This window comes from Rattus norvegicus, chromosome 4 (genome assembly GCF_021556685.1).
Source record: "Rattus norvegicus strain SHRSP/BbbUtx chromosome 4, alternate assembly SHRSP_T2T, whole genome shotgun sequence".
NCBI lineage: Eukaryota > Metazoa > Chordata > Mammalia > Rodentia > Muridae > Rattus > Rattus norvegicus.
This window is the reverse complement of record NC_141537.1, coordinates 183,663,309-183,690,406: the sequence shown is the minus strand read 5'-3', so window position 1 is coordinate 183,690,406 and position 27,098 is coordinate 183,663,309. Positions and strand designations below refer to the sequence as shown.

General features: G+C 42.3%; 1 protein-coding gene across 3 annotated transcripts in view; it reads left to right on the top strand.

Annotated features, from left to right (window-relative positions):
- The window catches only part of LOC120102440 (uncharacterized), a 190,629-nt gene that overhangs the window by 17,205 nt on the left and 146,326 nt on the right, over window positions 1-27,098 (top strand). Inside the window, exons 1-4 of one of the 3 annotated variants that reach the window (XR_015687170.1) lie at window positions 17,401-17,541; window positions 18,814-18,880; window positions 19,415-19,532; window positions 20,848-21,608. The exons of 1 other annotated variant lie outside the window; for it this stretch is intronic. Coding sequence is in view for 1 of the 2 variants with exons in the window: in XM_087659837.1 (XP_087515963.1) it covers window positions 18,859-18,880; window positions 19,439-19,532 (116 nt within the window). In the remaining variant the exon portion in view is untranslated. Of the gene's footprint in view, window positions 1-4,175; window positions 4,401-17,400; window positions 17,542-18,813; window positions 18,881-19,414; window positions 19,533-20,847; window positions 21,609-27,098 lie in introns of those variants that run through there. One more of the 3 variants, XM_087659837.1, reaches the window with a different exon arrangement.

Sequence of the window (27,098 nt, the reverse complement as noted above, 5' to 3'; positions counted from 1 at the left end):
CTCACTCATCCAGGAAGAAGGGGAGATCAGTTACTACTGTACTTTATTGTGTTCAACCAAATCACCATGTTACAAAAATAGCAAGCTGCCATAATAAAAAATAAGGCTCCTCTATCCAGCACCAGATAGCATCATTTTACTTTCAAGCCTAGAAATTGCACACTTGTATATAAACCAACCGAAGATGAGGATTGAGAGTTCATCTTGGTGGAGTTTTCCTTTGATGAATATGAAGTGTCCTTCCTTATCTTTTTTGATGACTTTTAATTGAAAATTGATTTTATTTGATATTAGAATGGCTACTCCAGCTTGCTTCTTCTGACCATTTGCTTGGAAAGTTGTTTTCCAGCCTTTCACTCTGAGGTAGTGTCTGTCTTTGTCTCTGAGGTGTGTTTCCTGTTGGCAGCAGAATGCAGGGTCCTCATTGCGTATCCAGTTTGTTAATCTATGTCTTTTTATTGGGGAGTTGAGGCCATTGATGTTGAGAGATATTAAGGAATAGTGATTATTGCTTCCTGTTATATTCATATTTGGATGTGAGGTTATGTTTGTGTGCTTTTCTTCTCTTTGTTTTGTTGCCAAGACGATTAGTTTCTTGCTTCTTCTAGGGTATAGCTTGCCTCCTTATGTTGGGCTTTACCCTTTATTATCCTTTGTAGTGCTGGATTTGTAGAAAGATATTGTGTAAATTTGGTTTTGTCATGGAATATCTTGGTTTCTCCATCTATGTTAGTTGAGAGTTTTGCAGGATACAGTAACCTGGGCTGGCATTTGTGTTCTCTTAGGGTCTGTATGACATCTGTCCAGGATCTTCTGGCCTTCATAGTTTCTGGCGAAAAGTCTGGTGTGATTCTGATAGGTCTGCCTTTATATGTTACTTGACCTTTTTCCCTTACTGCTTTTAATATTCTTTCTTTATTTTGTGCGTTTGGTGTTTTGACAATTATGTGACGGGAGGTGTTTCTTTTCTGGTCCAATCTATTTGGAGTTCTGTAGGCTTCTTGTATGCCTATGGGTATCTCTTTTTTTAGGTTAGGGAAGTTTTCTTCTATGATTTTGTTGAAGATATTTACTGGTCCTTTGAGCTGGGAGTCTTCACTCTCTTCTATACCTATTATCCTTAGGTTTGATCTTCTCATTGAATCCTGGATTTCCTGTATGTTTTGGACCAGTAGCTTTTTCTGCTTTACATTATCTTTGACTGTTGAGTCAATGATTTCTATGGAATCTTCTGCTCCCGAGATTCTCTCTTCCATCTCTTGTATTCTGTTGGTGAAGCTTGTATCTACAGCTCCTTGTCTTTTCTTTTGATTTTCTATGTCCAGGGTTGTTTCCATGTGTTCTTTCTTGATTGCTTCTATTTCCATTTTTAATTCCTTCAACTGTTTGATTGTGTTTTCCTGGAATTCTTTCAGGGATTTTTGTGTCTCCTCTCTATGGGTTTCTACTTGTTTATTTATGTTTTCCTGGAATTCTTTCAGGCATTTTTGCGATTCCTCTCTGTAGGCTTCTACTTCTTCTCTTTTTTTTTTTTTTTTTTTTTTTTGGTTCTTTTTTTCGGAGCTGGGGACCGAACCCAGGGCCTTGCGCTTCCTAGGCAAGCGCTCTACCACTGAGCTAAATCCCCAACCCCCTACTTCTTCTCTAAGGGAGTTCTCCACGTCTTTCTTGAAGTCCTCCAGCATCATGATCAAATACCATTTTGAAACTAGATCTTGCTTTTCTGGTGTGTTTGGATATTCCATGTTTATTTTGGTGGGAGAATTGGGCTCCGATGGTGCCATGTAGTCTTGGTTTCTGTTGCTTGGGTTCCTGCGCTTTCCTCTTGCCATCAGATTATCTCTAGTGTTACTTTGTTCTGCTATTTCTGACAGTGGCTAGACTGTCCTATAAGCCTGTGTGTCAGGAGTGCTGTAGACCTGTTTTCCTGTTTTCTTTCAGCCAGTTATGGGGACAGAGTGTTCTGCTTTCGGGCGTGTAGTTTTTCCTCTCTACAGGTCTTCAGCTGTTCCTGTGGGCCTGTGTCTTGAGTTCACCAGGCAGGTTTCTCACAGGGGAAAAGTTGGTCCTACCCGTGGTTCCAAGGCTCAAGTTTGCTCGAGGGGTACTGCCCAAGTCCTCTCCGCGGTGGCAGCAACCGGGAAGATCTGCGCCGCTCTTTCCGGGAGCCTCTGTGCACCAGGGTTCCAGATGGCGTTTGGTGTTCTCCTCTGGCGTCTGGATGTGCGCAGAGTGCAGTCTCCTCTGGTCTCCCAGGCGTGTCTGCCTCTCCGAAGGTCCAGCTCTCCCTCCCACGGGACTTGGGTACAGAGAACTGTTTATCCGGTCTGTTTCCCTCAGGTTCCGGTGGTGTCTCAGGCGCAGGGGTCCTGCCGCTCCTGGGCCCTCCCCTACGGGAACCCAGAGGCCTTATACAGTTGCCTCTTGGGCCAGGGATGTGGGCAGGGGTGGGCAGTGTTGGTGGTCTCCTCTGCTCTGCAGCCTCAGGAGTGCCCACCTGACCAGGCGGTGAGGTCTCTCTCCCACGGGGTTTGGGAGCAGAGAGCTGCTCAAGGTCACACCTCCTAATAGTGCCACTCCCTGGGCCAAGCATATACAAACCATCACACCTATGTTTGTGGTATTTTTTTTTTACTTCCCTTATTCCATTTCTCATTTAGTGTTTGGCTTTAGTTCATTCTTCTTCCTCACCTCATTTTTAACAGTAAACTTTGCTGTTAAAACTTTCTGAACTATGCCCAAACAATACAGCAATCAAGACCATCCACTTATTGTGGTTACTGTCCGTGATGCTACAACTATGTATTTCAACTACGTGTTTTTATAGAACGGCAGAGTTTAGAGTTGGAGGGGCTGTCAGAGAGCATGACAGTCTGCCATCTGAACATCTTCTGTGTGAAGAGAAACTCAAATCCTTCCCAGTCATGTGGGCTGAAAGCACTTTTGAACTGTAATGTTTCCTTATTTGAAACAGGAAGTGTTGAGGTGGCAAAAAATTAAGGATGCAGTGATAGAAAGATGGTTCTGAGTTATCTGATTGAGCTCTGTGTGTAATCACCTGTTTTGTCTGTATGTGTGTGAATATTTGTGTGTTTACAGATGCTTGGATGTGTGTGGATATATATGCACACATGTGCACCAGAATGTAGAGATTAGGGATAGCCTTTATATATGTCATTCCTCAGGTCCTGCTTACCTTTAAATATTTTTACATTTCATTCATTCATTCATTCATTCATTCATTCATTCGTGTGTGTGTGTGTAGGTGTGTGTGTGTGTGTGTGTGTGTGTAGGTATGTGTGTGTGTGTGTACATTCAAGTGTCTATGTGGGTACATGCACTATGATACGCATATGGAAGTCAGAAGAAAGTGTCTGCGAGTTGTCTCTTTCCCTCCTAGATGGGTGCTATGTTGCCTGAAACTTGGGTTGTCAGACTCAGTGGCAAGTGCTTTTAACCTGTTGAGCCATCTTGCTGTCCCTATTGCCCTCTGAGATCTCTCTCTCTCTCTCTCTCTCTCTCTCTCTCTCTCTCTCTCTCTCTCTCTCTGTCCTGGAGCTCACAAAATAAGCTGTGCTGGTTGACCACCAAGCTCCAGGCATCTGTCTGATCTCCTTAGCACTGGGAATAAACGTGCATGGATTAATTATATCAGGTAATCTATCTTTCTCTCTTTCTCTCTTTCTTTCTTTCTCTCTTTCTTTCTTTCTTTCTTTCTTTCTTTTTTCTTCCTTTCTTTCTTGCCTCCCTTTTCTTTTTTGGTCTGTTACAATGCTTTTTTTAAATTATTTCTTTTATTTTTGATATTATATTTACATAATCTCCCCTCCCCTTTCCTCCCTCCAAACCTTCCTATATATTCCTCTTTTCTCTCTTTAAAATTCATAGCCTCTTTTTTCATTAATTGTGATTAAATGCATATATACATGTGTTTCTAAATATAACCTGCTCAGTGTGTATAATGTTTTTTATATGTATGTATATATATATATGTGTGTGTGTGTGTGTGTGTGTGTGTGTGTGTGTGTGTGTGTGTGTGTTTCAGGCAATTTATACTTGGGTTGAAGGGATTAATTTGTATTTGGGTTGAAGGGATTGAACACAGATCCATATACTTACAAGGTAAGTACTCTATGGTCTGAGCCATCTCTGAACCTCACATGTGTTTGTTTAAGATAAGGGAGAAAAGAAGACACTATGTCCACAGAGGCAGAGACTGAGCAGTATGACCACACATCAAAGACCCCACCAATCTTCAAAGCTGAAACATGCCAAGAATGGCTCACTGAAGTCCCTGGAGGGGTCAATTCTGTGTCAATGCCTAACTCCAGTCTTGGCCATGTTTATAGACTTCTTACCTCCAGCGTGAGAGAAGAAAGAAGTCTGCCACACGACTCCAGGTTTGTGGGGTTTGTCTCAGTAGCTCTAGGAACTAAATATGCTCTAAAATCAAGTTGTCTTCCTCTACTCAGTTTAAAGTAGTTTCATGTTTTCTGAACATAGGGTCTCTGTAGGAGAGAGAAATTGCATATACCTTATTTCCTTTAGGATCTGTGATGACTAGCTTTAATTATCAACCTGACACAACCTAGAATCTCTTGGGAAGAGTGTCTCAGTGAACGATCGTTTACCTTGGACTGCTCAGTGGGCATATCTGTGGCGGATTGTCTTAATAAGTTAACTAATGTGAAGACCTTGCCTTCTGTCGGTCCTAGGGTTCCTGTATAAGAGTAGAGATACCATGCATTTATTTTCTCTGTGCTTGACTGTGGGTATATGGCCAGGTGTCTCAAGTTTCTGACACTGTGACTTCTCTGCAATGATGGACTATAACCTGGAATTGTGAGATAAAATAAGTCACTTTCTGTCATGGCATTTTATCACAGCAACAGAAAAGAAACTTGAACAGTGTTTTCCTTTAGCCTAATGGTGTCTTTTCATGAGCAGCTACTCTTTATATAGTGAAATCCAGTATGTCAAGACTTTTCATTTCTTACTGGACCTTTTTAAAATAACTTTTTTTATTAAAAAAAACTAATCTTAGGTCTAAAATCAACGCAGAACTGATTTCTTGTAGAGTGGAATTTGGGGGTCTATGTTTCATTGATCATTTATTTTAAATATGGCCTTTCCCCTCCTATGCTATAGTTATATCTTTGTTATGAACCAGCGACTCTAAGAGTCATTTGGGGATATGTAGGAAGTAGATGCTAGATGGAATTGGGGGGTACAAGATTCATTATGGGAAGAAAGGCATTTGGAGGAAAGTACAGAAAAAGCAGGGGACAGCCATACCTGTCACCTGTGAAAGGAGAAAGTGCTGTGGCCATAAAAGAGGCTCAGACACACTGGAGCTGAGAAGGTCATAACCAGTTCAGTGAAGAACTCCAGGGCAAAGAGTACCATGGGGAGAGTCCTGAGCTAGAACAGCCGACTCCCATTGTGGCATCATTGGCATGAGCATTCATTAAGAAGGGGCCCTGGGCTTGAATGCTGTAAAGAGTCTGTAGGTGCCATTGCTCAGACTCTTTGTGGTGGTCCAGGGAGACCTGAGTGATAAAGGTCACACCATGGCTTCCATAGTTCAGCCTGGCATTGCTTTATGTAGAGCCAGATGCCACAGTTCCCACAGGCTTCCTGAGAGTATGCTGGGAGCATGAACAAGGATCCTCATTTTTCAGGTCTTCTCAGTGCCGTAGCCTACACTCAAAGTCATTAAACTATTCTATTATTCTGTCTTGTTGCCTCTGCAGGTGTGTGTGGCTTACCTGGTGGTCTGACTCAAAGCTCACTGGGTCTTAAAAGCTTCTCTTCCTTCCAGCTTAAATTAAGATAGCTGCAAGATAGTGTAGATAATATTTAGCATGTAGACCACATTAGCTTTTACTAAATTCTCAGGCCAGAGCTTCTGTGCATGTCCACTTGTGGTTACGTTGGGTGAGGATAGGTGAGTGGGAGTCCAGTAGAGTCACTGAGTTCACACATGTTCTAACTGCCTCACTGCCTAGGAGCAACTGTCTCATCCTGCTGATCTGGCGCAATGGACTTGGACAAGAGCTGACTCCATTTCTCAAATGACACTTCCTGAACTATGGCAGTAGTTATTGGCCAGTGAATCCTCATAGTGAGTTCCAGATCAGCCCGAGCTAGAGAGCGACCCTGTCAACAGGCAAACAATCCTTAAAATACGCAAAATGATGGAAGGCAGAAATGTAGAACCTGCCGGGCTTCTCAACCCAAATGATTTGTGTAACACTTGCAATGGAAGGAGCTGGCCCAGCATCTGCTTAGGGCTGTTGACAGCAAGCCATTTCTCAAGACAGCACTCACCGTACTGTCTTTGCTGTGAGCGCTCACAGGTGGTTCAGGATAAAGGGCTGTTTATGCAGACACACCAAGCAACAGATGTTGGGATGATGGCTAATTATTAATTGCAATAGTTTGTCTTTATAAACAAAGATCTTTGCTCTGCTCATGGTGTTTTTAGAAGCCTATTGACTCCAGCGATCATATGGTCTGTTTTTGTGTGCTAAATACTGCATATATATGATGCTGTGAGGGAGCTATTTTCTCCTAATTGAAGTATTCCCTGCTGGAGAGAGGAGGAGGCCGCCCCTAAGACTCAGGAAGCTCATGAAACTTACAAGATTTAGGTATAGTGAGAGCTCACAGGTTACAAAGACCCTGTCAATGTTACAAAAGTAGTAAACAGTAGCTAGTAAAGTGTCACCCATGATGGAGTGGGCTTTTTAGGGATGAAGCTGATTTTCATTACTCATACTCTTGTTAGTAACCCCCAAAAAATACTTAGATTCATCAAGCTGGGCTTGTGTGAAATTTGCTTGTTGATGGTGCCTTATCTAGGTTGAAGAGAAAAAGAGACACAAAAGTGGCCTAGTAACTCTTGAATAGATCTATGCCTACTGCTGGCTCAGTGCTGTCTATGACTAGACTCTGTTCACATATGAGAGCAATGAATACGATCAGAACGTGGAATAACGAACCAGACATAAAGTAAAAAAACTAACTAACTTTTTGTTTTTTTTTTTCAAAATTCAGTGTTCTACTTTAATTGAAATTGTATTAAATGATCAGGAGAACACCCCCGCCCCACGCCACTGCTGCCCACTGGAGATACTTTTTAAATCTCTGTAAATAATTAGTTGGATCTGTGTGGCAACTTTTCTTTATTATTATTCAAGATTGCCTTTATCATATGTCTAAGATCCACTCTTTTCTAATTAACTGCTATTATCTTTATAAGTAAGAATAAGGACTGTGGCTTTTATTCTAACATTATAAAACCCTGGATGGTTTAAGCAGCACTTTCTTTCTTTCTTCCTTCCTTCCTTTCTTCCTTTCTTCCTTCCTTCCTTCCTTTCTTTCTTTTTTTTTTTTTTACAATTTCTTAATTTATGCGCTATAGTATAGCTTTAAAAAAGTGATTACATCCAGTTTGCATTACAAGGCAGTATTTTTTCCTTTTTTCCCCATCTTTATTAAATTGGGTATTTCTTATTTACATGTCAAATGTTATTCCCTTTCCCGGTTTCCAGGCAAACATCCCCCAACCCCTCCCACTGCCCTTCTATATGGGTGTTTCCCTCCCCATCTACCCCCGATTACCACCCTCCCCCCAAGAATCCTGTTCACTGGGGGTTCAGTCTTGGCAGAACTAAGGGCTTCCCCTTCCACTGGTGTCCCTACTAGGCTATTCATTGCTACCTATGAGGTCAGAGCCCAGGGTCAGTCCATGTATAGTCTTTGGGTAGTGGCTTAGTCCCTGGAAGCTCTGGTTGGTTGGCATTGTTGTTCATATGGGGTCTCAAGCCCCTTCAAGTTCTTTCAGTCTTTTCTCTGATTCCTTCAACGGGTGTCCCGTTCTCAGTTCAGTGGTTTGCTGCTGGCATTTGCCTATGTATTTGCCATATTCTGGCTGTGTCTCTCAGGAGAGATCTACATCTGGTTCCTGTCAGCCTGCACTTCTTTGCTTCATCCATCTTATCTAGTTTGGTGGCTGTATATGTATGGGCCACATGTGGGGCAGGCTCTGGATGACTGTTCCGTCAGTCTCTGTTCTAAACTTTGCCTCCCTATCCCCCTCCTAAGGGTATTCTTGTTCCCCTTTTAAGAAGGAGTGAAGCATTCACATTTTGGTCATCCTTCTTGAGTTTCATGTGGTCTGTGCATCTTGGGTAATTCGAGCATTTGGGCTAATATCCACTTATCAATGAGTGCATACCATGTGTGTTTTTCTGTGATTGGGTTACCTCACTCAGGATAATATTTTCTAGTTACATCCATTTGCCTATGAATTTATGAAGTCATTGTTTTTGATAGCTGAGTAGTACTCCATTGTGTAGATGCACCACATTTTCTGTATCCATTCCTCTGTTGAAGGGCATCTGGGATCTTTCTAGCTCTTGGCTATTATAAATAAGGCTGCTATGAACATAGTGGAGCATGTGTCTTTGTTGTATGTTGAAGCATCTTTTGGGTATATGCCCAAGAGAGGTATAGCTGGGTCCTCAGGTAGTTCAATGTCCAATTTTCTGAGGAACCTCCAGACTGATTTCCAGAATGGTTGTACCAGTCTGCAATCCCACCAACAATGGAGGAATGTTCCTCTTTCTCCACATCCTCGCCAGCATCTGCTGTCACCGGAGTTTTTGATCTTAGCCATTCTGACTGGTATGAGGTGGAATCTCAGGGTTGTTTTGATTTGCATTTTCCTTATGACTAAAGATGTTGAACATTTCTTTAGGTGCTTTTCAACCGTTCGATATTCCTCAGCTGTGAATTCTTTGTTTTGTTCTGAACCCCATTTTTAATAGGGTTATTTGTCTCCCTGAAGTCTAACTTTGTGAGTTCTTTGCATATTTTGGATATAAGCCCTCTATCTGTTGTAGGATTGGTAAAGATCTTTTCCCAATCTGTTGGTTGCCATTTTGTCCTAACCACAGTGTCCTTTGCCTTACAGAAGCTTTGCAGTTTTATGAGATCCCATTTGTCTATTCTTAATCTTAGAGCATAAGCTGTTGGTGTTTTGTTCAGGAAATTTTCTCCAGTGCCCACGTGTTCGAGATTCTTTCCCACTTTTTCTTCTATTAGTTTGAGTGTATCTGGTTTGATGTGGTGGTCCTTGATCCACTTGGACTTAAGCTTTGTACAGGGTGATAAGAATGGATCCATCTGCATTCTTCTACATGCTGACCTCCAGTTGAACCAGCACCATTTGCTGAAAATGCTATCTTTTTTTCCATTGGATGGTTTTGGCTCCTTTGTCAAAAGTCAAGTGCCCATAGGTGTGTGGGTTCATTTCTGGGTCTTTAATTCTATTCTAGTGGTCTATCTGCCTGTCTTTGTACCAATACCATACAGTTTCTATCACTATTACTCTGTAATAATGCTTGAGTTCAGGGAATAGTGATTCCCCCAAAAGTCCTTTTATTGTTGAGGATAGTTTTAGCTATCCTGGGTTTTTTGTTATTCCTGATGAATTTGCAAATTGTTCTGTCTAACTTTCTGAAGAATTGGATTGGAATTTTGATGGGAGTTGCATTGAATCTGTAGATCGCTTTTGGTAAAATGGCCATTTTTACTATATTATTCTTGCCAATCCATGAGCATGGGAGATCTTTCCATCTTCTGAGATCTTCTTCAATTTCTTTCTTCAGAGACTTGAAGTTCTTATCATACAAATCTTTCACTTGCTTGGTTCAAGTCACACCGAGGTATTTTATATTATTTGGGACTATTATGAAGGGTGTTGTTTCCCTAATTTCTTTCTCAGCTTGTTTTTCTTTTGTATAGAGGAAGGCTACTGATTTATTTGAGTTAATTTTATACCCAGTCACTTTGCTGAAGTTGTTTATCAGATTTAGTAGTTTTCTGGTGGAACTTTTGGGATCACTTAAATATACTATCATATCATCTGCAAATAGTGATATTTTGACTCCTTCCTTTCCAATCTGTATCCCTTTGATCTCCTTTTGTTGTCTGATTGCTCTGGCTAGGACTTCGAGAACTATATTGAATAAGTAGGGAGAGAGTGAGCAGCCTTGTCTGGTCTCTGATTTTAGTGGGATTGCTTCAAGTTTCTCTCCATTTAGTTTAGTGTTGGTTATGGGTTTGCTGTGTATTGCTTTTACTGTGTTTAGGTATGGCCTTGAATTACTGTTCTTTCCAGGACTTTTATCATGAAGGGGTGTTGAATTTTGTCAAATTAAGCAGCACCATCTTAAGCAGCCTCATCTTGAGGCAGGTTTCTCTTGCCTACATGTTGTTCTAAATTCACATGTTCCTCCCTCTTCCTACAAATATGAGAACAACGGAGAACCCTGGCAATGATTTCAAAATCTAGGAGCTAGGACACCTCTTTGCACCAAGATAGCAGTCACTTAGCACAGCTCAGTGCTACCCTATCTATGCTTACTTTTACACAGGGAGGCTCAGAATCCGGGTTTTCAACCCATATCAGCTTTGTTAATAATGGACTATATTAGGGGGTTAGTTGTTCAAGGGATTCTTAGAAAAGGATGACTCAAGCCTCCCATCTCATTTACGTTCAAGACAGAATAAAAAGAATTCAAGTTCAAGGCCAGCTTGGGCCACAGAGCAAATTCAAAGCCAACCTGGGCAGCATAGTGAGATCCTGTCTCAAAATAAGAAATACAGAGAGAAAGCTTGGGATGTAACTAAGTCATAGAGCATTTGCCTAAAATGTACATGGTTCTGGTTTGGTCTCCAGAAACACACACACACACACACACACACACACACACACACACACTTCTATGACTGCTCATCTGCCTGCCTATCTGTTTGTTCATCAGTTCATCCATACGTTGTTCTCCCCCACCCCCTCAAAGAGAAATAAATCTTGTTTGGTTACGATTCTATAAAGTCTAGGGACTTTAAAATGTTAAGTTAAAGGCAGATACTTCCCATAAATCAAGTGAGTTAAATCACAGGTCCAAGACTTCGGTGAAAACACAGTCAAAGCTGGGAGACAGTTTTCTGTGACTATCTCATGGTCATGTGTAGCTCAAGGTTTTTTTTTTTTTTTTTTGAGCAAAGGAAAGGTTTAAACAGAAAACATCCTTGGAAACCAGAGGCAGTGCATCCCTTAGGAAAGGTTAGAGGAACACCTCCCTTCTCTGAGTGGTCTATCTAGTAGGCAGCTTTTAGCACAAGGCTGAAAGAAATATGCACCAGTGTCTTGTTATAGCTCAACAATCCCCAGGGGGCTTCTCAGGCCAGGAGAAGGCAACTCACCCTAAGAATAGGGCAGCAGGTTGCCTAGCAATCTACATGGTAGATTTTACCTATATGCAGAATTGTTGAGTTGTTGGCCTATGTGTCAAAATTGATGCTTGGATATAAATCAGTTTGGGTCAGGGTATATGAGATGTAGAGAGTTTAAAAGACTCAATGTAGTCCTTCCCTTTAATTTCACTGGTTCACATGAGCGACAGATTATGAGGAAACTTAGGATTGGAGTCTACGCTTCATGTATTCTCTTGGTAGCAACAAGTAAGAAACAACCAGGGATACAAGAATCAGTGCCTCATACCTGCTTCCTGCAAAAACCCTCTCAAATGTTCAGAACAGCCTGCTATGGTCTGAATGACGACTCTCGAGAAATGAGCACGTCAAAACTGACCCCACTGTGCACACTGGATCTGATGGGGTCTTGACTTCTAAGACTCTAAATCTCTGTTATGTGTAAATTACCTGTCTGTAGAATTTTGCCGTAGCAATGTAAATAGATGAAAGACAAGAAGCTACAATCATCATATTAAGAGGTGTATAACTTAGCAAAATCAAATTGCATTTATGTATCGGTTATAATTGTAAAGACAACATATTCTCCGATAAATTTGAACACTTTACGACTTTTACTATAGAGAAAATAGCATGCATGTATATTTTCATGTAGAGAAATGAGTTAATAAAAGAACTTCAAACATGGAAAGGTAGAAAGGTGTTATACTAGGGCTGGAGAAATGGCTCAATGGTTAAGGGCACTGGCTGCTCTTCCAGAGGTCCTGAGTTCAATTCCCAGCCTCCACATAGCAGTTCGAAACTGTCTGTAATTCTAGTTCCACGGGGATCTACACCCTTACACAGATATAAATTCACACAAAGCACCAATGAACATGAAATAAAGATAAATAATAAATTAAAAAAGAAAGGTGTTATACTAAAATAAAGCAATGTAGAGGGACACTGTTTATGCAGTGTCTTAGGGTTACTATTGATGTGTTACAGCTCCATGACCAAAGCAACCCGGGAAGGAAAGAGTTCATTTGGCTCACACTTTCATAGTATTGTTTATTGCCAAAGGAAGTCAGGACAGAAACTCAAACAGGGCAGGAACGAAGAAGCAGGAGCTAATGCAGAGGCCATGGAGGAGTGTTGCTTTCTGGCTTGCTCCCCATGGCTTGCTCAGCTTGCTTTCTTATAGAACCCAGGACCACCAGCTCAGGGATGACACTACCCACAATGGGCTGGGCCCTCTCCCACCAATCACTAATTAGGAAATTGCCCTCCAAGCTTGCCTGCAGCCTGATCTTATGGAGGTGTTTCCTCAATTGAGATTCCCTCCTCTCAGAGGATGTTGGCTTATGTCAAGTTGACATAAAACTGTCCAGCACCTGTGGGTTCCAGAAGAGAGGCTATAAAATGAGGTTGCTCACAAATAGGGAGGGCTTTGGCTGTTCTGTGTAGTTACTACTGGGTTTGCATGTTGGTGGTGGTAGTAGTAGTAGTAGTAGTAGTAGTAGTAGTAGTAGTAGTAGTCTTGAGTAACCCTTACACAAAGAATTATAAACTGCACACAAATGGAAAAGTAGCAAGAATTTTATTTAAAGAGACAGTACAAGATGGGTTAGTGTGCTCAAGAGTACTGGTCTTAACTCTCTTAAGTTTAAGTCTTTCTCTTGTCAGGTCTCAAAGAAGAGTTATTTGCTGAGTATTCAGAGTTACCCGATTGGATCGGTGATCTTGGGTCATGTCAATCTTTCCTGCACATAGTTACAATGACCCCTATTTTAACAATTTGCATGCCTGATCGTGCATAGGCATAAGGTGGATAAAGGGAGAATTCTCCTGAAAGTTCACTGAGTAGCCACAGTTTGTGTTACTCTTATGTATCCCAAACTGGTTCAGGCTTGACTGGCCTCTCACCTCTAGTTCTTGGATGTGTTGGGACAGACTTCTGAATGGAAAGCAATCCCAAGAGATGAGTTGCTAAGGTACCACAAAGGAGGAGTCAATAGCTTGTACTTCCCACTCCCGTGGGCAGGTTAGGGTCACAGTAAAGTGGCTGAAGGCAGTAAGGGTTCCATGCTGGGAGACACATTGTTGGGAAAGGACTTGTGAAAGTTAAGCCAAATGGAGTCCCAGGTGGCCAAACTACACTATGGCTGCCTCGCCCGGAAAGAGTTACGTCACTGTTTCATGCTGTCATGCCAGCCCCTGCAGTGGTCTCCTTTCAATGAATTGAACTTATGATGAAAATGTTAATGTATCAAGCTTTAAAAAGTAAAACCTAGCACACAGTAAAAAAATTTCAGGAAATACATGAGGAGAAAAGTTCAAAGGGGGGGGGTGATTATAAATTTGATGGTGTCCAGTGGAGTTTTGTGTAGGTAGTATCTTCCCTTTTTCTCACCAAGGGAAATCTCTGCTAACAATTTGTACACGGCAAATAAGAGAAATCCCTTCAGTATGGATTTTATTAGGGTTGCAAAAAAAATTACAGAATGTACTGAGTCACAGGTCTAAAGGCCAGAATAAAAGTACACTCTTTGTGGAACTATATTCCCTCTGAAGGTGCCAGAGGGGTAAATGTGTCATGCCTGGTCCTTCAGCCACAGGCAGGCAGGCAAGCACTCTTTGGCTTTGAGACGAGACACTTCAATTATGCAACCACGTCTCTGGGTGCCATCTTATCCCTGTGAACATCTGTATCTAAGTTTTGTGAAGACACAATCTTCAAACCAGACTCCATTTAACCATCTCGGATGCTTTATTTTAATGTAATTTAGCCTTTAATGAACCCAATTTCAAATAAGATAATAGTTTGAGGTGCTTAGGGTTTGAGTTTTAACATGTACTTTGGGAGATAAACTGTTTACCCTAGAACTCTGATCTTATGTTTTCCAAACGAACTTAGTGAAGCCAACTGTGTGGAAAGTATAAAATGCTTAGCGTCTAAGCAAAAGTAGGAAATTAGAGTATGGAAAATGGTGGCCACAGCAGAGATCGACAGTCCTGTGCCATTTACCCCTAGATGGAATGTTAGCAAAATAAAATTTTGTGGGGATTAAAAGAAAAAAAAGAAAACCTGTGCTAATGTCGATCGAAAGCGATGTCTGGGAGAAAGAAACTATTTTGACAATGACTTTTCTAGGCCAAAGCTTGTGTAGAGGAAACCATTAAACAAATGATCATTAATATGATCACAAACTGATAGAATTTAGAATGAGTTATGCAAAGGAGACTGCTCTATTACTAAAAGAGCCTTTTAAGAAGGTTCTAATATACGTGGGCACTACCTGGCAAGAATCTGTGTGCGATGGTTTGAATAAAAATGGTTCCATAGGTCCATAGGGAGGGGCATTATTAGGAGGTGTGGCCTTGTTGGAGTAGGTGTGGATTTGTTGGAGGAAGTGTGTCTTTAGGGGGTGGGCCTTGAGGTCTCAGAAACTTATGTCAGGTCTAGTGGCTCACAGTCCCTCCTCCTGCTGCCTATGGATCCAGATGTAGGACTCTGAACTATTTCTCCAGCAACATGTCTGCCTGTATGCCACCAACCCTCGAGGATAAACAACTGAACTGTAGGCCAGCCCCAATTGATTGTTTTCCTTAATAAGAGTTGTCATGGTCATGGTGTCTCTTCACCACAATAGAAGCCCTAATTAAGATACCATGGAAATGTATCAAAAGGGCAAAGTAGTGTAAGAGGTGGAGCCAGGCTCGGCTGAGTGTGTTGAAGGAGGTATTTACAGGAAGGAGGGAAAGGAAGAAAAAGGTGAGGTAATGTGTCTGAGAAATCAGATTACACCATGAAGTGAAAAACTGGAGGTTCATCAGAGTAGCCCCTGATCAAGTTTCTGAGAAAGCGGCTATAAAGTAGCATGTTAGAGGCAGGACAACAATGGAAGCATGAAATTAAACTATTACTTTTGGATTTCGGGACACAATCCTGTACTGTAGCCAGATTGGTATAGAAGGAACAGTAATCTTCTGTGTTAGCCTCCTGAGTGCTGGGATAATTAAGTCAACTGTAATGTATTTACCTACAGATTTATTAGATAATCAGAGTAAACGCCAAACAGTTCTTGTTTAAACCTAAAGTTAATCAGGTGATACTGACAAGCCACACAAGGACATTTATTGCTTTGGGCTCCATATCCCTGGTTTGAAAGACATCAACAAACCCTGTAATTTTTATAAGTGCTTCCACTTAATACAATGATTAACGACAGTTCCTTATATTTACAGGCAATAAAGACAAGGAGGCCATTGTAAAATAACCACACATTCTTCCCTTACCACAAAGATGATGTTTTTATTTTCCTAGACTACATTTCTGCCAGCTGGTGCCCTGCTGAGTCCAGTACAATGCAGTAGAGGTAGAGATGGAAATGGAGGCATAGCTCAGTGGTAGAGTCCTCACTTCTCACCTGCAAGACCCTGAGTTCCCTTCTCAGCACCATGAGGGGAAAAGAAAAGGAAGGATGGACAAGCCTAGAGTGCAAGTCCTCCTTTACCTCTTCTCTTTCATCCCTGACACGTCCACATGAACAAGCCCAGATCTCCCGTTAAGAGGTGAGAAGATAAGAGGCCACATGGAGCAAAGACAGATGACCCTCCATGAGGGCTCAGACCTTTAAGAGAGGCTACCTGAGGTCAGCAGTGTCAATCGTGAAGCAGTCCAAAGATGCACCAGTGAGCCAGGGTGAGACAAAGAGCTGCCCAGCAGATCTCAGCCACAGCTGGTGACTTGTGCAATGCTGTACTAGGAATATCCTTCATCTTTTTTAATCTTTAGAGCCATCAACGATGGAGGTGGCTCATTATCTAGTAGAAGCTCACAGGTCCATGAAATTCAGGATAAAATCATATCCACTGGCACACAGCTAACTAGCACTCTGAAACATTAGGAAGATACACTTGGTAGGGAAAGACATTGCTCAACTTTACTCATACCCACCGAGCTGTTCCGTTTTATAGGAGCTAATATGGAAAAGCTAGAATTGTAAAACTAATTAGGTAATGCAGGGAGAAGGGGCCCAGGAAAGAACAGCCTGACCCTGAGCTCCTGACACTTGGAAATCCCCATCCTCATGACTAAGCGTTAAAGGTCGAATGATACTTCTGGCTACATTGTACTTTTCCATTACCTCACTTTGTGTGTTCAAACAACCCTAGAAAACCCTCCTCTTGTCCTAACCCTTTGCTGTCTCTCTTCCTGCTCAAACGCAACAACCATACTGTTTCTTCCCAACAAATCTCTTGTGTGAGGTCTGCTGTGTGGTGTGACTGTGTATTCCTGTGCCAGATAAAGCCTTACAGGAGTAGTACATAATGTTTATGCCATAGTGAATGTGGTCAGTTTCAGGGACTTGTTGAAGCTATTTTGCGCTGTTATCTTCCTGTTTTAGGAGCTTCCCTTCAAGATGGAATGTTTCAGTCTCAGAGGAAACTGTTACACAACAAATTATAAAAATTTAGACTATCTGGACAAAACCTAACGGTTTTTTTTTCTGATTAACAGCATACAAATTCCTTCAGTTTAGTGGTTCTTAACCTATGGGTCACAACCTCTTTGGGTGTGTGTGTGCTGAAACCCTATCACAGGGGTTGCCTAAGACCATTGGAAATCCACAGATATATTTACAATTTGTAACAGTAGCAGAATTACTTATGAAGCAGCAACAAAAATAATTTTATGGTTGGAGGTCACCACAACAGGAGGAACTGTGTTAAAGAGTCACAGCGTTAGGAAGGTTGCAAACCACTGCTTTAGTTGTTTTATTATTACCTTTTTTTTTAGTAGTCCATTTTGGCTTCAAATTAGTGATCCTCTTGCCTCAGCCCCTTGAAACTGGAATTATGCCATGGTGCTTGATGAAAAAGAAAAGTTCTTAAAAATGTTTGGAGCCAGGTGGGATGATGCATGTCTGTAATCCCAGCATTGGGAGGCAGAGGTAGGAGAATTGCAAATTCGAAGTATAAAAAAATTAGGAAGAAGACAGGGAAAGGGGAAGGGGGAGGGGAGGGAGACAGAGGGAGGGGGAAAGGAGGGGAGGGGAGGGGAAGAAGAGGGAGAGGGAAATACCGGAACACCAAGATTCTAAAATAGTTACAAAACAGTTGACCTAAGTCATTACTTAAAAGTTATTTGTATCTGGTTTGGCCTTAGGTTTACTATGTAGCCCAGGAGAATTCAAATTTATCTTCCTGCTGGTACTTCCCAGGTGTTTTGGTTACGACATGTTCAGATTTTAATCACTTAAGAGCAGATAAGTAAGTACCAGTTTAAAATTTCAGTTTGCTTTCAGAATTTAATGCAATTAGCAATCCTATTTTATTTAGAGTTGGAGATTTCAGCTAGGAATTGAAGCTGGGGGTGGAGGTTGGATTTCATGTTGCTGAGGACTGGGGCTGGGACTAACGGCTCTGTGATCTCGTTGCAGCCTTTCTCTGCTGTAGGCTGCTGCCTTTGCAAGTGCTCATGATAGAGGTGATGACCAGAATGTGTCACCACAGATGCCCTTGTCTCTCCTAGTGCATCGGATAGGAAAGTGTTGACGACAGGGTGTTCTTGGGGGCTTTAGTATCAAGTGGCCCAGCAGATGGGTAATTGAGCACTCAGTTGTGCACTGTTTAAATTGACTGTGACCTCAGGGTCTGGCATTAAGCAAATAACAGTGAAATCAGATGGTTGAGTGATGCTGTCCTTATAGGTGATGGGGCCCCTGGGTATTTGGAGAGCAAGCTATTCTTGTCATCTTCCAGAGCAACTGCAACAGATTTGGGCAATTGTCCATTTGCAAATCATTGGCCACACTTTTGACCCCATATCCTCACCATGAGTTAATTCAGAGAGCAAAGCTGCAATGTTTTTCCAGACACAGGGAGGCAGAAGTAAATGATTCCCTCTTGCTCTAGCTATTAGCAGTGACCACAAAAACCAACCTGATCATGGCTTAAGGGTGTTCCTATAGAAATGTACAGGGAATGTGATAAAGGACAGTAGCAAGAAGAGGAGAGAGGTTGGAGCTAGATAGCGTTTCAGTTTTGATAGTGTAATAACATTTTATATTCAGGCCCCAAACACTGTTGCCTTTTCAGTAAAATAAACCCAATCTGGAGCTCAAACCACATAGCAGATTTCTAATTGTAATAGTATCAAAAGGTAGATAGCACTAGAATAACATGAGGAATGGAAGGCTTTGGGGGTGTTGCTGTTCAGATAAAGCAGCAACTACAGCATTGTATGCTGTTATGGTTTGAGGGTATCATGTCCCCATAGACTTACGTGTTTAAGCACTTGATCCCCAGATGGTGACGCTGTTTAGGAAGTTATGGGACCCTTAGGAGGTGGAGCCTCATGAGAGAAGGTAGGTTGTTGTGCATGTTTGTGTGCTTGTGCTGTGCTCTCTGGTTGTGTGTGTGTGTGTGTGAGTGTGTGTGTGTGTGTGTGTGTGTGTGTGCGTGTGTGTGTGTCTGTGTGTGTCATCATCACCTGAGGTTTTCTAGTTTAGTCCTACTTCCTGTCTGTTCTTCTGATTGCAGATGTGACCAGCTGTCTCCTTCTGCCACCACACTACTCTTACTACGATGGGCTATATGCCTTTGAACTGTAAGTCGGTAACGAATCTTTCCTGCCTTAAGTTGGTAGTGTCAGAGATATTTGGTCACAGCAGTTGGAGAAGTAATTAATCCATCTACCAAATATACTTATTCTAGTCATATATTAAGAGATTTTGGAAATGTTCTGAAGGTGGGTCTGTAGATTTTATGAACCACCTTGAACAGTGGTCCTAGTCTTCCATTTTCTACCTGGCTCTCATATGTACCAATTGTGATGGCTAATCTCAGTTGTCAACTTGACTGTATCTGGAATGAATTCCAGAAATAGAGGGCATACCTGTGATCCAGATCTTGAGACTGGAAGACACGAGTTTTTTGATCTGGATCTCGTAGCATAGTGGACAGGAAAAGCAAGGTGATACAGGCCTTTAATCCCAGTAGACAGAAGCAACCAGATCTTTGAGTACAAGGCCAGCCTGGAACATAGCAAGCTCCAAGTAAAGAACAGCTTAGGTTTAAGTGTGGTGGTACACACCTTTAATCTGGGCCATACCTTCTGATGGAGTGCTACATACAAACACAGGAAGAAGGAAGGCTTTTTTTCCAGCTTATACAGAAGACCAGCTGAAGCACCTAGCCTTGTGTGGCACTGAGCAACTACCGGATTCTTGGACTTCCTATTCACAACTGCACATTGTTGGGTGAGTTGTATTGGAGACTGTAAGTCATTCCAATAAATTCCCTTAATATATAGAGACATTCCATGACTCTAGAGAACACTAATACACCTATCTACATAGACTACATGCATACCACCTTAGTTCCATGCCTAGAGGATGTAAAAACATGTTTCGATCTTCCTCCAACACGGTTTCAAAAGGAAATGGATGTTGCTCAGTATGGTCTCTTCTGTCCATCCATCTGCTGTGCCTTTGCAGGGTGAGGTACTTGCTATGCATTACTGTGACCAAAATACAATAAAAGTAATTTAAGAAAAATTAAAAAAGCTTACTTTGGTCTGTGGTTTCAGAGAGTTTGTTCCTATGGTTTCTTGGTCCCAAGAGCTTGAGCAGAACATCATGGTGGCTACAGAGTGTAGCTGGTCACATCGTGGCTGACCATGAAGCAAATAGCACAGCAGGAATCAGGGGCCCACAATTTTAAAGACTTCTCTCTTTTCCACCAGCTAAGCTTCCTTCCCAAATTGAACAGCTTCCCAAAATAGCACCATGAATCTAGGGAGAAGCTTCATAGGGTTTTGGGGACTTACTTCCAGATAAGGAGCAGTAGGCCATTTCTGTAGCATGTACAGAAGTAGATTCTGGGGATTCTGATATAAGGGTTCAAAATATGGAGGGGGGCATCTAGATGTTTCTCCCTACCTAGGGCCTGACCTAGTAGACTTGGCTTGGATGGGAGTTGACTTCCTTTACAATGCAGTCCCTCTGGTAGTTGAGCACTGGATCTTGTCCTCATTTTCATTTGTTTACAGAGAGTAGAGCCTCTGTAAGGATCAAGTGTTCCTTGGCTCTCATGCCTCAGTAATAAATATCTTGGCTATGAGTGGCTAACCTCTACTGCAGTGCCTATTAAAGTATTAACAAGCCAATATCATCATCCTGTGTGATGGTTAATCTTCATTGCCAACTTGATGAAATCTGGAATCATCTAGGAGATATGCTCTGACTGTGCTTGTGAGGATATTTCTAGAGAGGGTTAGTTAAGGAGAGAAGACCCATTCTGAATGAGTGTGACCCAATTCCATGGGTTAGGATCCTGGGCTAAATAAAAAGGAGACATGAGCATTCATCTCTCTCTGTTTCCTGACTATGGATGCCTTGGGACCCTGAGTCTCATGTTCCTGTTGCTATAATTTCCCTACCATGTGATGGTCTATACCAAAGTGAACCAAAGTAAGTCCCTCCTGCCTTAGGTTGCTTTCGTTACGCATTTCCTCATTGCAATGAGACAAGTATCTATATACCTAGTGACTTCTCTTTTCTCTGTATATTGCAGGCATCCACAAATGCATGCCCTTCCACTATGTATCATCCTAGTTGATCACCACAGAAAGCTTTCAAAATTGAGCTGCCATTCTATGCCAGGTACTCTCTGGATTTCACTGAGTACCACCTAGAGGGCCATCAGTTCTAGGGAACAAGGGATAATCAAGATCCAGCTGAAACCTCCATCTCAGGCAGCTTTCTAGTATGGCTCATTTTACTAAGCCTTGTGGGTTGGATCCTTGACAGAAATATCCAAAGTGGACTTTTCTCTGTTCAGTGCTTTTGAAAGCGTTCCCTTGAGATGACAGCCTTTATGTACCCCATTGACTGTTGGCTTGGGATTGGCACTCTGGTCTTACAATAGAAGCAACCAGTCAAGTGGCTATGAGCAATCTGGAATGATGTGAAGCAGTGACCACAGTGATGGTTTAGCAGCACTGTCCTGAACAGCCTTGCAATTCTTTTCCTCAAATGCAGCTCCTACATGGGCTAGGTGAATGAGGAGCTGTATGTCAGTGTCACCAACAGTCTTTTGGGACAGAATGAGAAGAGAATAAGAAAGAAATTGTCCTGGTTGATTTTTCTGATGAGTTGATATAGTCTAGAGTCATCTCACTTGAGAAATTGTCTCCATCAGATTGCCTGTAGTGTATTTTCTTGATTAATGATTGATGTAGGAGGGTCCAGTTCACAGTTGGTGGTTCCACCCCTGGGCAGGTGGTCCTGGGCCTTATAAGAAGGAGGACTGAGCAAGTCACAGAGAACAAGCCAGTAAGCAACATTCCTCCATGGCCTCTGCTTCAGTCTCTGCCTCCATGTTCCAGTGTTGAGTACCAGCCCTGGCTTCCCTCAGTGATGGACTATGGGCTGAGAGACATAAAGTAAACCCTTTTGTCTCCAAGTAGCTTTTGGTCATGATGTTTCATCAGAGCATAGAAACAAAGCTATGACAGAGATAGTGGGTGGGAGAGAAGAAACCAGAACTACTCCACTGACTGAAGAATGATTTAAGGCCACATAGAGTAAGGAGAGCTGCCTACACCACAAGCTCCCTGCAGGAGATGCTGCCCCCGGTCTGTTTCTATGACAACTGGATGAAGACCTCAAAAGATCTAACTTGAGTCTGTGCTGCACAGGGATGATTAATGGGACAGGGAAGCGGCTGTGTTTGTCACGTCTCATGATCACACATATGTAATTTATAGTTTAAGTCTCAGCGAAAAGTTGCTGTACCCACAACCTTAGCTTCTGGCTTGTAATTGTGGACCTATAGTCCTGTGAGTCTCTAGAGCCTGCACAAGTTGCTTTCAAGAGTTTTTTAGAGCCCTCTATGCCATTCTAGTGTAGAGCTCCATTTGCAAAGCTAACTGAATTTCAATTAATATATCCAAGAGGGGTGATCCACATCAAAGGACACTCCTTGACTTGGAACCTTTGTAGGTACCTCAGTGGTGTTGAAGGATGCTTCCCCATCTGGGGGCTTGGTCACTGCAATTCCACAGTGGTTTGCTTGAACCCCAAATTCAAATTGTTACATTATTTTAATACATGCAATTAAAACAAGGCACGGCCCTAGTAGCCCATTTGACAAAAAAAGGTAGACTGTAGACATTTTGGTGTGTGGAACGCTGGCAAGAATGTCATGACTAAGCAGATTAGAAATTAAAGCACTAGCTGAGAATTTCTTTCTCCATTACGTCCATAAATAGCAACGATTTGACATGCAGAATCGAAAGTCAGTCATTATCGGGGAAAAATTACTTCTGATCTTTTTCTTTGCATGGCTGATTTATTCTCCTCCACTGTCAAGGGAAGACTTTTACCTTAAAAATATTCCCTCTTTTAACTCTCCCATTTCTTTATCCCCCTTGACAGGAGGATGGCAGCAACTCTATCGAATGGCAACAAGCTGAGATATGTTGTTAAATTTTAATCATCCTCTTGCCTGTGAAGCTGATAATTGGGGCTGGTTTAACAGCGCTGTTCTGTCAGTCTCTATAAATCCCCTGCCAGGAGCCTCCTGAGTGGCTGAGATCTCCAGTGTCACTGTAGCCCAAGCTTAGCATTGATTTCACAATCAAACCAAGAAGCAGCACCCAAAACGCTGTCAGTCCAAGCACCCCAGACCAGAGGTTACACTTTATTTCTTCCCTCCAATGGGATGAATGGTGAATGAATAAATTTAGAAATAAGTAAATTTAGTGATTTAGAAACCAGCTGGTCAACCTTCTTTATTAGAGACCTAGTCCCAATCTAGTCTGCCTTGTTCCGTCCAGTAAAGACCCTTTCTCAGTGGTCATCAGAAGCTACCCCATCTTGGGGAACAGGGCAGGGTCCAATGGAAACTCAGCTGTGCATCTGAAGATGTCTTTAAAAATCAAGTCCATTAATTTAACAAAATCATCTCCTAATTTTCCTCTACTTTTCTCACTGACAAATGGATGATAGCGAGTGTTCTCTGCTGGTCCAGTTCTGAGCATCCAAACTTTCCCCTTGAGTTAGTGTCCTCTGTATCTTGGGACTCACAGGTACAGTCCTGCTCTTTTAAGCTTTTTGTGTGAATTAGTGTCCTCTGTGTCTCAAGACTCTGTGGTAATTTTTACCTACATCTTTTCTGCTTTTCATCTCATCTCTGGATAATTCTTTCTTTGCCTCCATTTCTGAGCTCTACCTGAACAAATTTCTAAAACTGGAAGGAATTGCACTGCTGGAAGCATCAAAACTCCATTCCCAATTCTTTACTTTTAAAAGAAACCTTTAGTAACAGGACTTTTTTCATCAAGTTCTGGGGTGTAACCAAAAGCATTGGCAATAGCCTGTAATGCTGGGGTCTCTGTGGCCAAAGCCTTCAAGAAAGGTACCTATTCCTGGTACTGGGTATTTTATTTGTCAAACCATGGTGCCTAGTGGTAGCAATGCTGCCAAGTTACAGGGTGACTCCACTTAAGTTTGTGTATGTACAGCATAGTCTAGTCTGGTGTGGTCTGGTCTGGTCTAGTCTAGTCTAGTCTAGTCTAGTCTAGTCTAGTCTAGTCTAGTCTAGTCCAGTCTAGTCTAGTCCAGTCTAGCATAGCAAAGCATAGCATAGCATAGCATAGCATAGCATAGCATAAGGTTTCTGTATGACTTCATGAAATTGTGTGTGTGTGTGTGTGTGTGTGTGTGTGTGTGTGTGTGTGTGTACATCTGCACATTCATGCCTATATACCATGGTGCTTGTATGGAGGTCATAGGACAGCTTTCTGGAACCAGTGTGATTTCTGAGGTTGAATTCAGGTCATCAAGGATTGGCATCATGTGGGTTTACACTGAGTCATCTTGCTGGCCCAGGGTTATCTTTATCTTTTTCTTTCTGTTTTGTTTTTGAAAGAGAGTCTCACTATATAGCCCTGTCTGACCTTGAACTTACAGCAATCCTCCTGCCTTAGCCCTTGAGTAGTAGGATTGTAAGCATGTACCCCATGTCCTCATTATTTCCTTTGTTCTTATGTGTGCATGTATTTCTCATTATGATGATCCACAGCATAAGACTCAGGGAAGCAGCTCTCGGCTGGTAACTCCTGGCTACTGTTTTTCTCTTCTGTAGGATTCTGCTTTGCAGGCTCCTTCAGATTTCCTCTTTTAATGGCATTTACCAGGTGCCTAATTATGTATCAGGTACCATCCTTTATGTGGGAGAATGTGGCAGTCAATAGGACAAAACCTGCATACATAGAGCTTGGATGATTGATGAACATGGTGGTTTTTAACTTGTGGTCTGCCCGTGTGGGTCTCGGAAATCTGTTTTATCCTCTTGTACACGTCCGGTAGGCCCAGTGCTGGGTTGAGAATGGTTTCAGGCACAGAAGTGAAATAATAAAGTTTGGAAAATTAAGAGCCACGAGGAAGCTCACAAAGGTCTTCACTGGCATTGTGGCGTAAGTAACTAATTCATGTCTGCTCCTGCTTTATTGTTAGAGGTCTTGTGCTTGGCTGGTTTCCCCTAAGGAATACATTGTATAATTTACTCTCATGTTGGTCAGCTAATCTCTTAAAGCAGATTAAGATTCTTTCCTACTAAAGTCGAGAGGCTAAGATTACTTCAGATGGATATTAGTATCCAACAGGAACCAGAGAGACCTGGTGAGCTAATTCTGCGAGATTTACATGCCAGTGGAGGCTCCGGCTACATCACAGATACTCACAGAGCATAACATTCTCTGTTAGGGGAGTGGTTCACTTGTCCTTTCTCCTTCCCGTTTCAAAACTTTCCTTGTACACAGGGCTCATGCGAACAATTACGGACCGTCATTTAGCTGCTGTCTGCCAGAACAAGGTGTTAGGTCGTTGAGCAACACCCCATAGAAATCGCAGTACCACGATACATTGTTACTGGCCAACCTATCTTCACGCAGCTGGTGACTCCCTCCACTTTAACATCTCCCCATGAGAGTTCAGACCCAATTCACAAGTCAAGACTCTGCCTAGACAGGGTGGTGACTGTGGGAGTCATGACAGTGGGTGTAATTACAGATTTTCTGGAAAGATTTTTGCCCCACTCCTTCCTCCTGTCTTCTCTGTGTTCCTAACAGTCATTTCTTCCAATTTTATTTTTAAAATCCATTTCCACGTGAAATGCCTTTGTTTAAAGATGTACTCTGAGTATTTTAATTTCCTTCTGAGGTAGAAATTCTCCTGCCTGGTCATAGGTCTTACGGTAGTGATGTTAAAGCCCACTGTTGTCACAACTTGGTGACTCAGGAAAAGAATGGCAATGGACGTGGGGGGGGAGACGGAGAGGGAGAGGGAGAGGGAAGGGGGAGAGGGAAGTGGGAGAGGGAGAGGGAAGGGGGAGAGGGAAGAGGGAAGAGGGAAGAGGGAAGAGGGAAGAGGGAAGAGGGAAGAGGGAAGAGGGAGAGAGAGAGACACAGAGAGACACAGAGAGACACAGAGAGACACAGAGAGACACAGAGAGACACACAGAGAGAGAGATTGATTTGCATCTGTATTTGGTTCCATGGGGAGGGGGGGACAAACCAGCCCAACTGACAAAACTACCCTGGCTTTCCTTCTTATTCCTGTATTTGCTCTCTGTAACTCAATACATCTCCAAGCCTGCTGTGTTTCCTGGATGAATGGATCCCTTTATCATGGAAATCCTTACCTGGGCTCTACCTGCCACAGTTGCCCCCAGTCAACTGCCTTCTGGAAATGCTGACCCTTGTCTCAACTTTCTCAGGACTAGGCTTTTTATCACAGCTAATTGTTACAATTGTTCCATATTATTACTGGTTTAAAAAAGAAGTGTTGAAATAAAAAGTCATAGTTTACCATAGGTATGTATCACAGGTAAAAAGTGTATTCAGGGCTTTGTGCCCAGTAGGTATCTCCTTTATGGTTTCATCCCCTGGGAGCGTGAGTTTCATCTCTAGTAGAGAGGAGGGGACTATGGTAAATTTCGTGAAATTATTTCTCTTTCCTAATAAGTTTTGTATAATGTGACCAGCATTTGTCACCTTCTGCTTCCTGAACACTGGTGCAATGTGACCAGCTGCTGCCTTGGGCTTCTGTCACCGTGCCTTTCCTGGTGTGACGATGGTATCACCAGGTTTCTTCTTTGTCAGGTATTTCGGTCACAGAAATGAGAAGTAGCTAACACAATATTCAAGGGAGACAAAACCAGCATGGTGGAAAATATCCCTAGTCTAAGCGCCCTGGGCTTACTACTCCACTTAACTGTGGTTCGGTAATTGTTTGAGCCTCTCAGCTATCTAAATTCAAGTGACCCAGAGCTTTGTGTAGTTTCTTGTGCTGTTATGGCGTCCCTTAATGGTCATTGGCCCTGAGGGAGTCAATATGGTTAACAAGGCTACAGAAAATAAGTCAACGTGGCCTCTCTGGGCTGTAGCAAAGGGACCACCTTTTCCTTTACATCTGAGCAAAGACAATCATGGCCCCACCTGCTAAGTACATCACCAACCGTAGGTCAGTTCTTGGACTTCTGCGACATTAATATTCAGCATAGAAGAAGGAAGAAGCTCTTGTTTATGTGCCAAGAGCATCGTAACAGCATAAACATAAAACAACAACTATTTTAGCTCACTGACTAAGGATCATCCCCAGTGTTCTAATAGCATAAAATATTTCAGATGTCTTTATGATCTTATTTCACAAATAGGGAAAGCGAAATATAGAAAGTCTAGTGGTTAGTCTGTAGTTGCACAGTGTCTAAATGGCAGAGCTGAGATTTGAACACACATAGTCTGGTCACAAGTTCCCAAG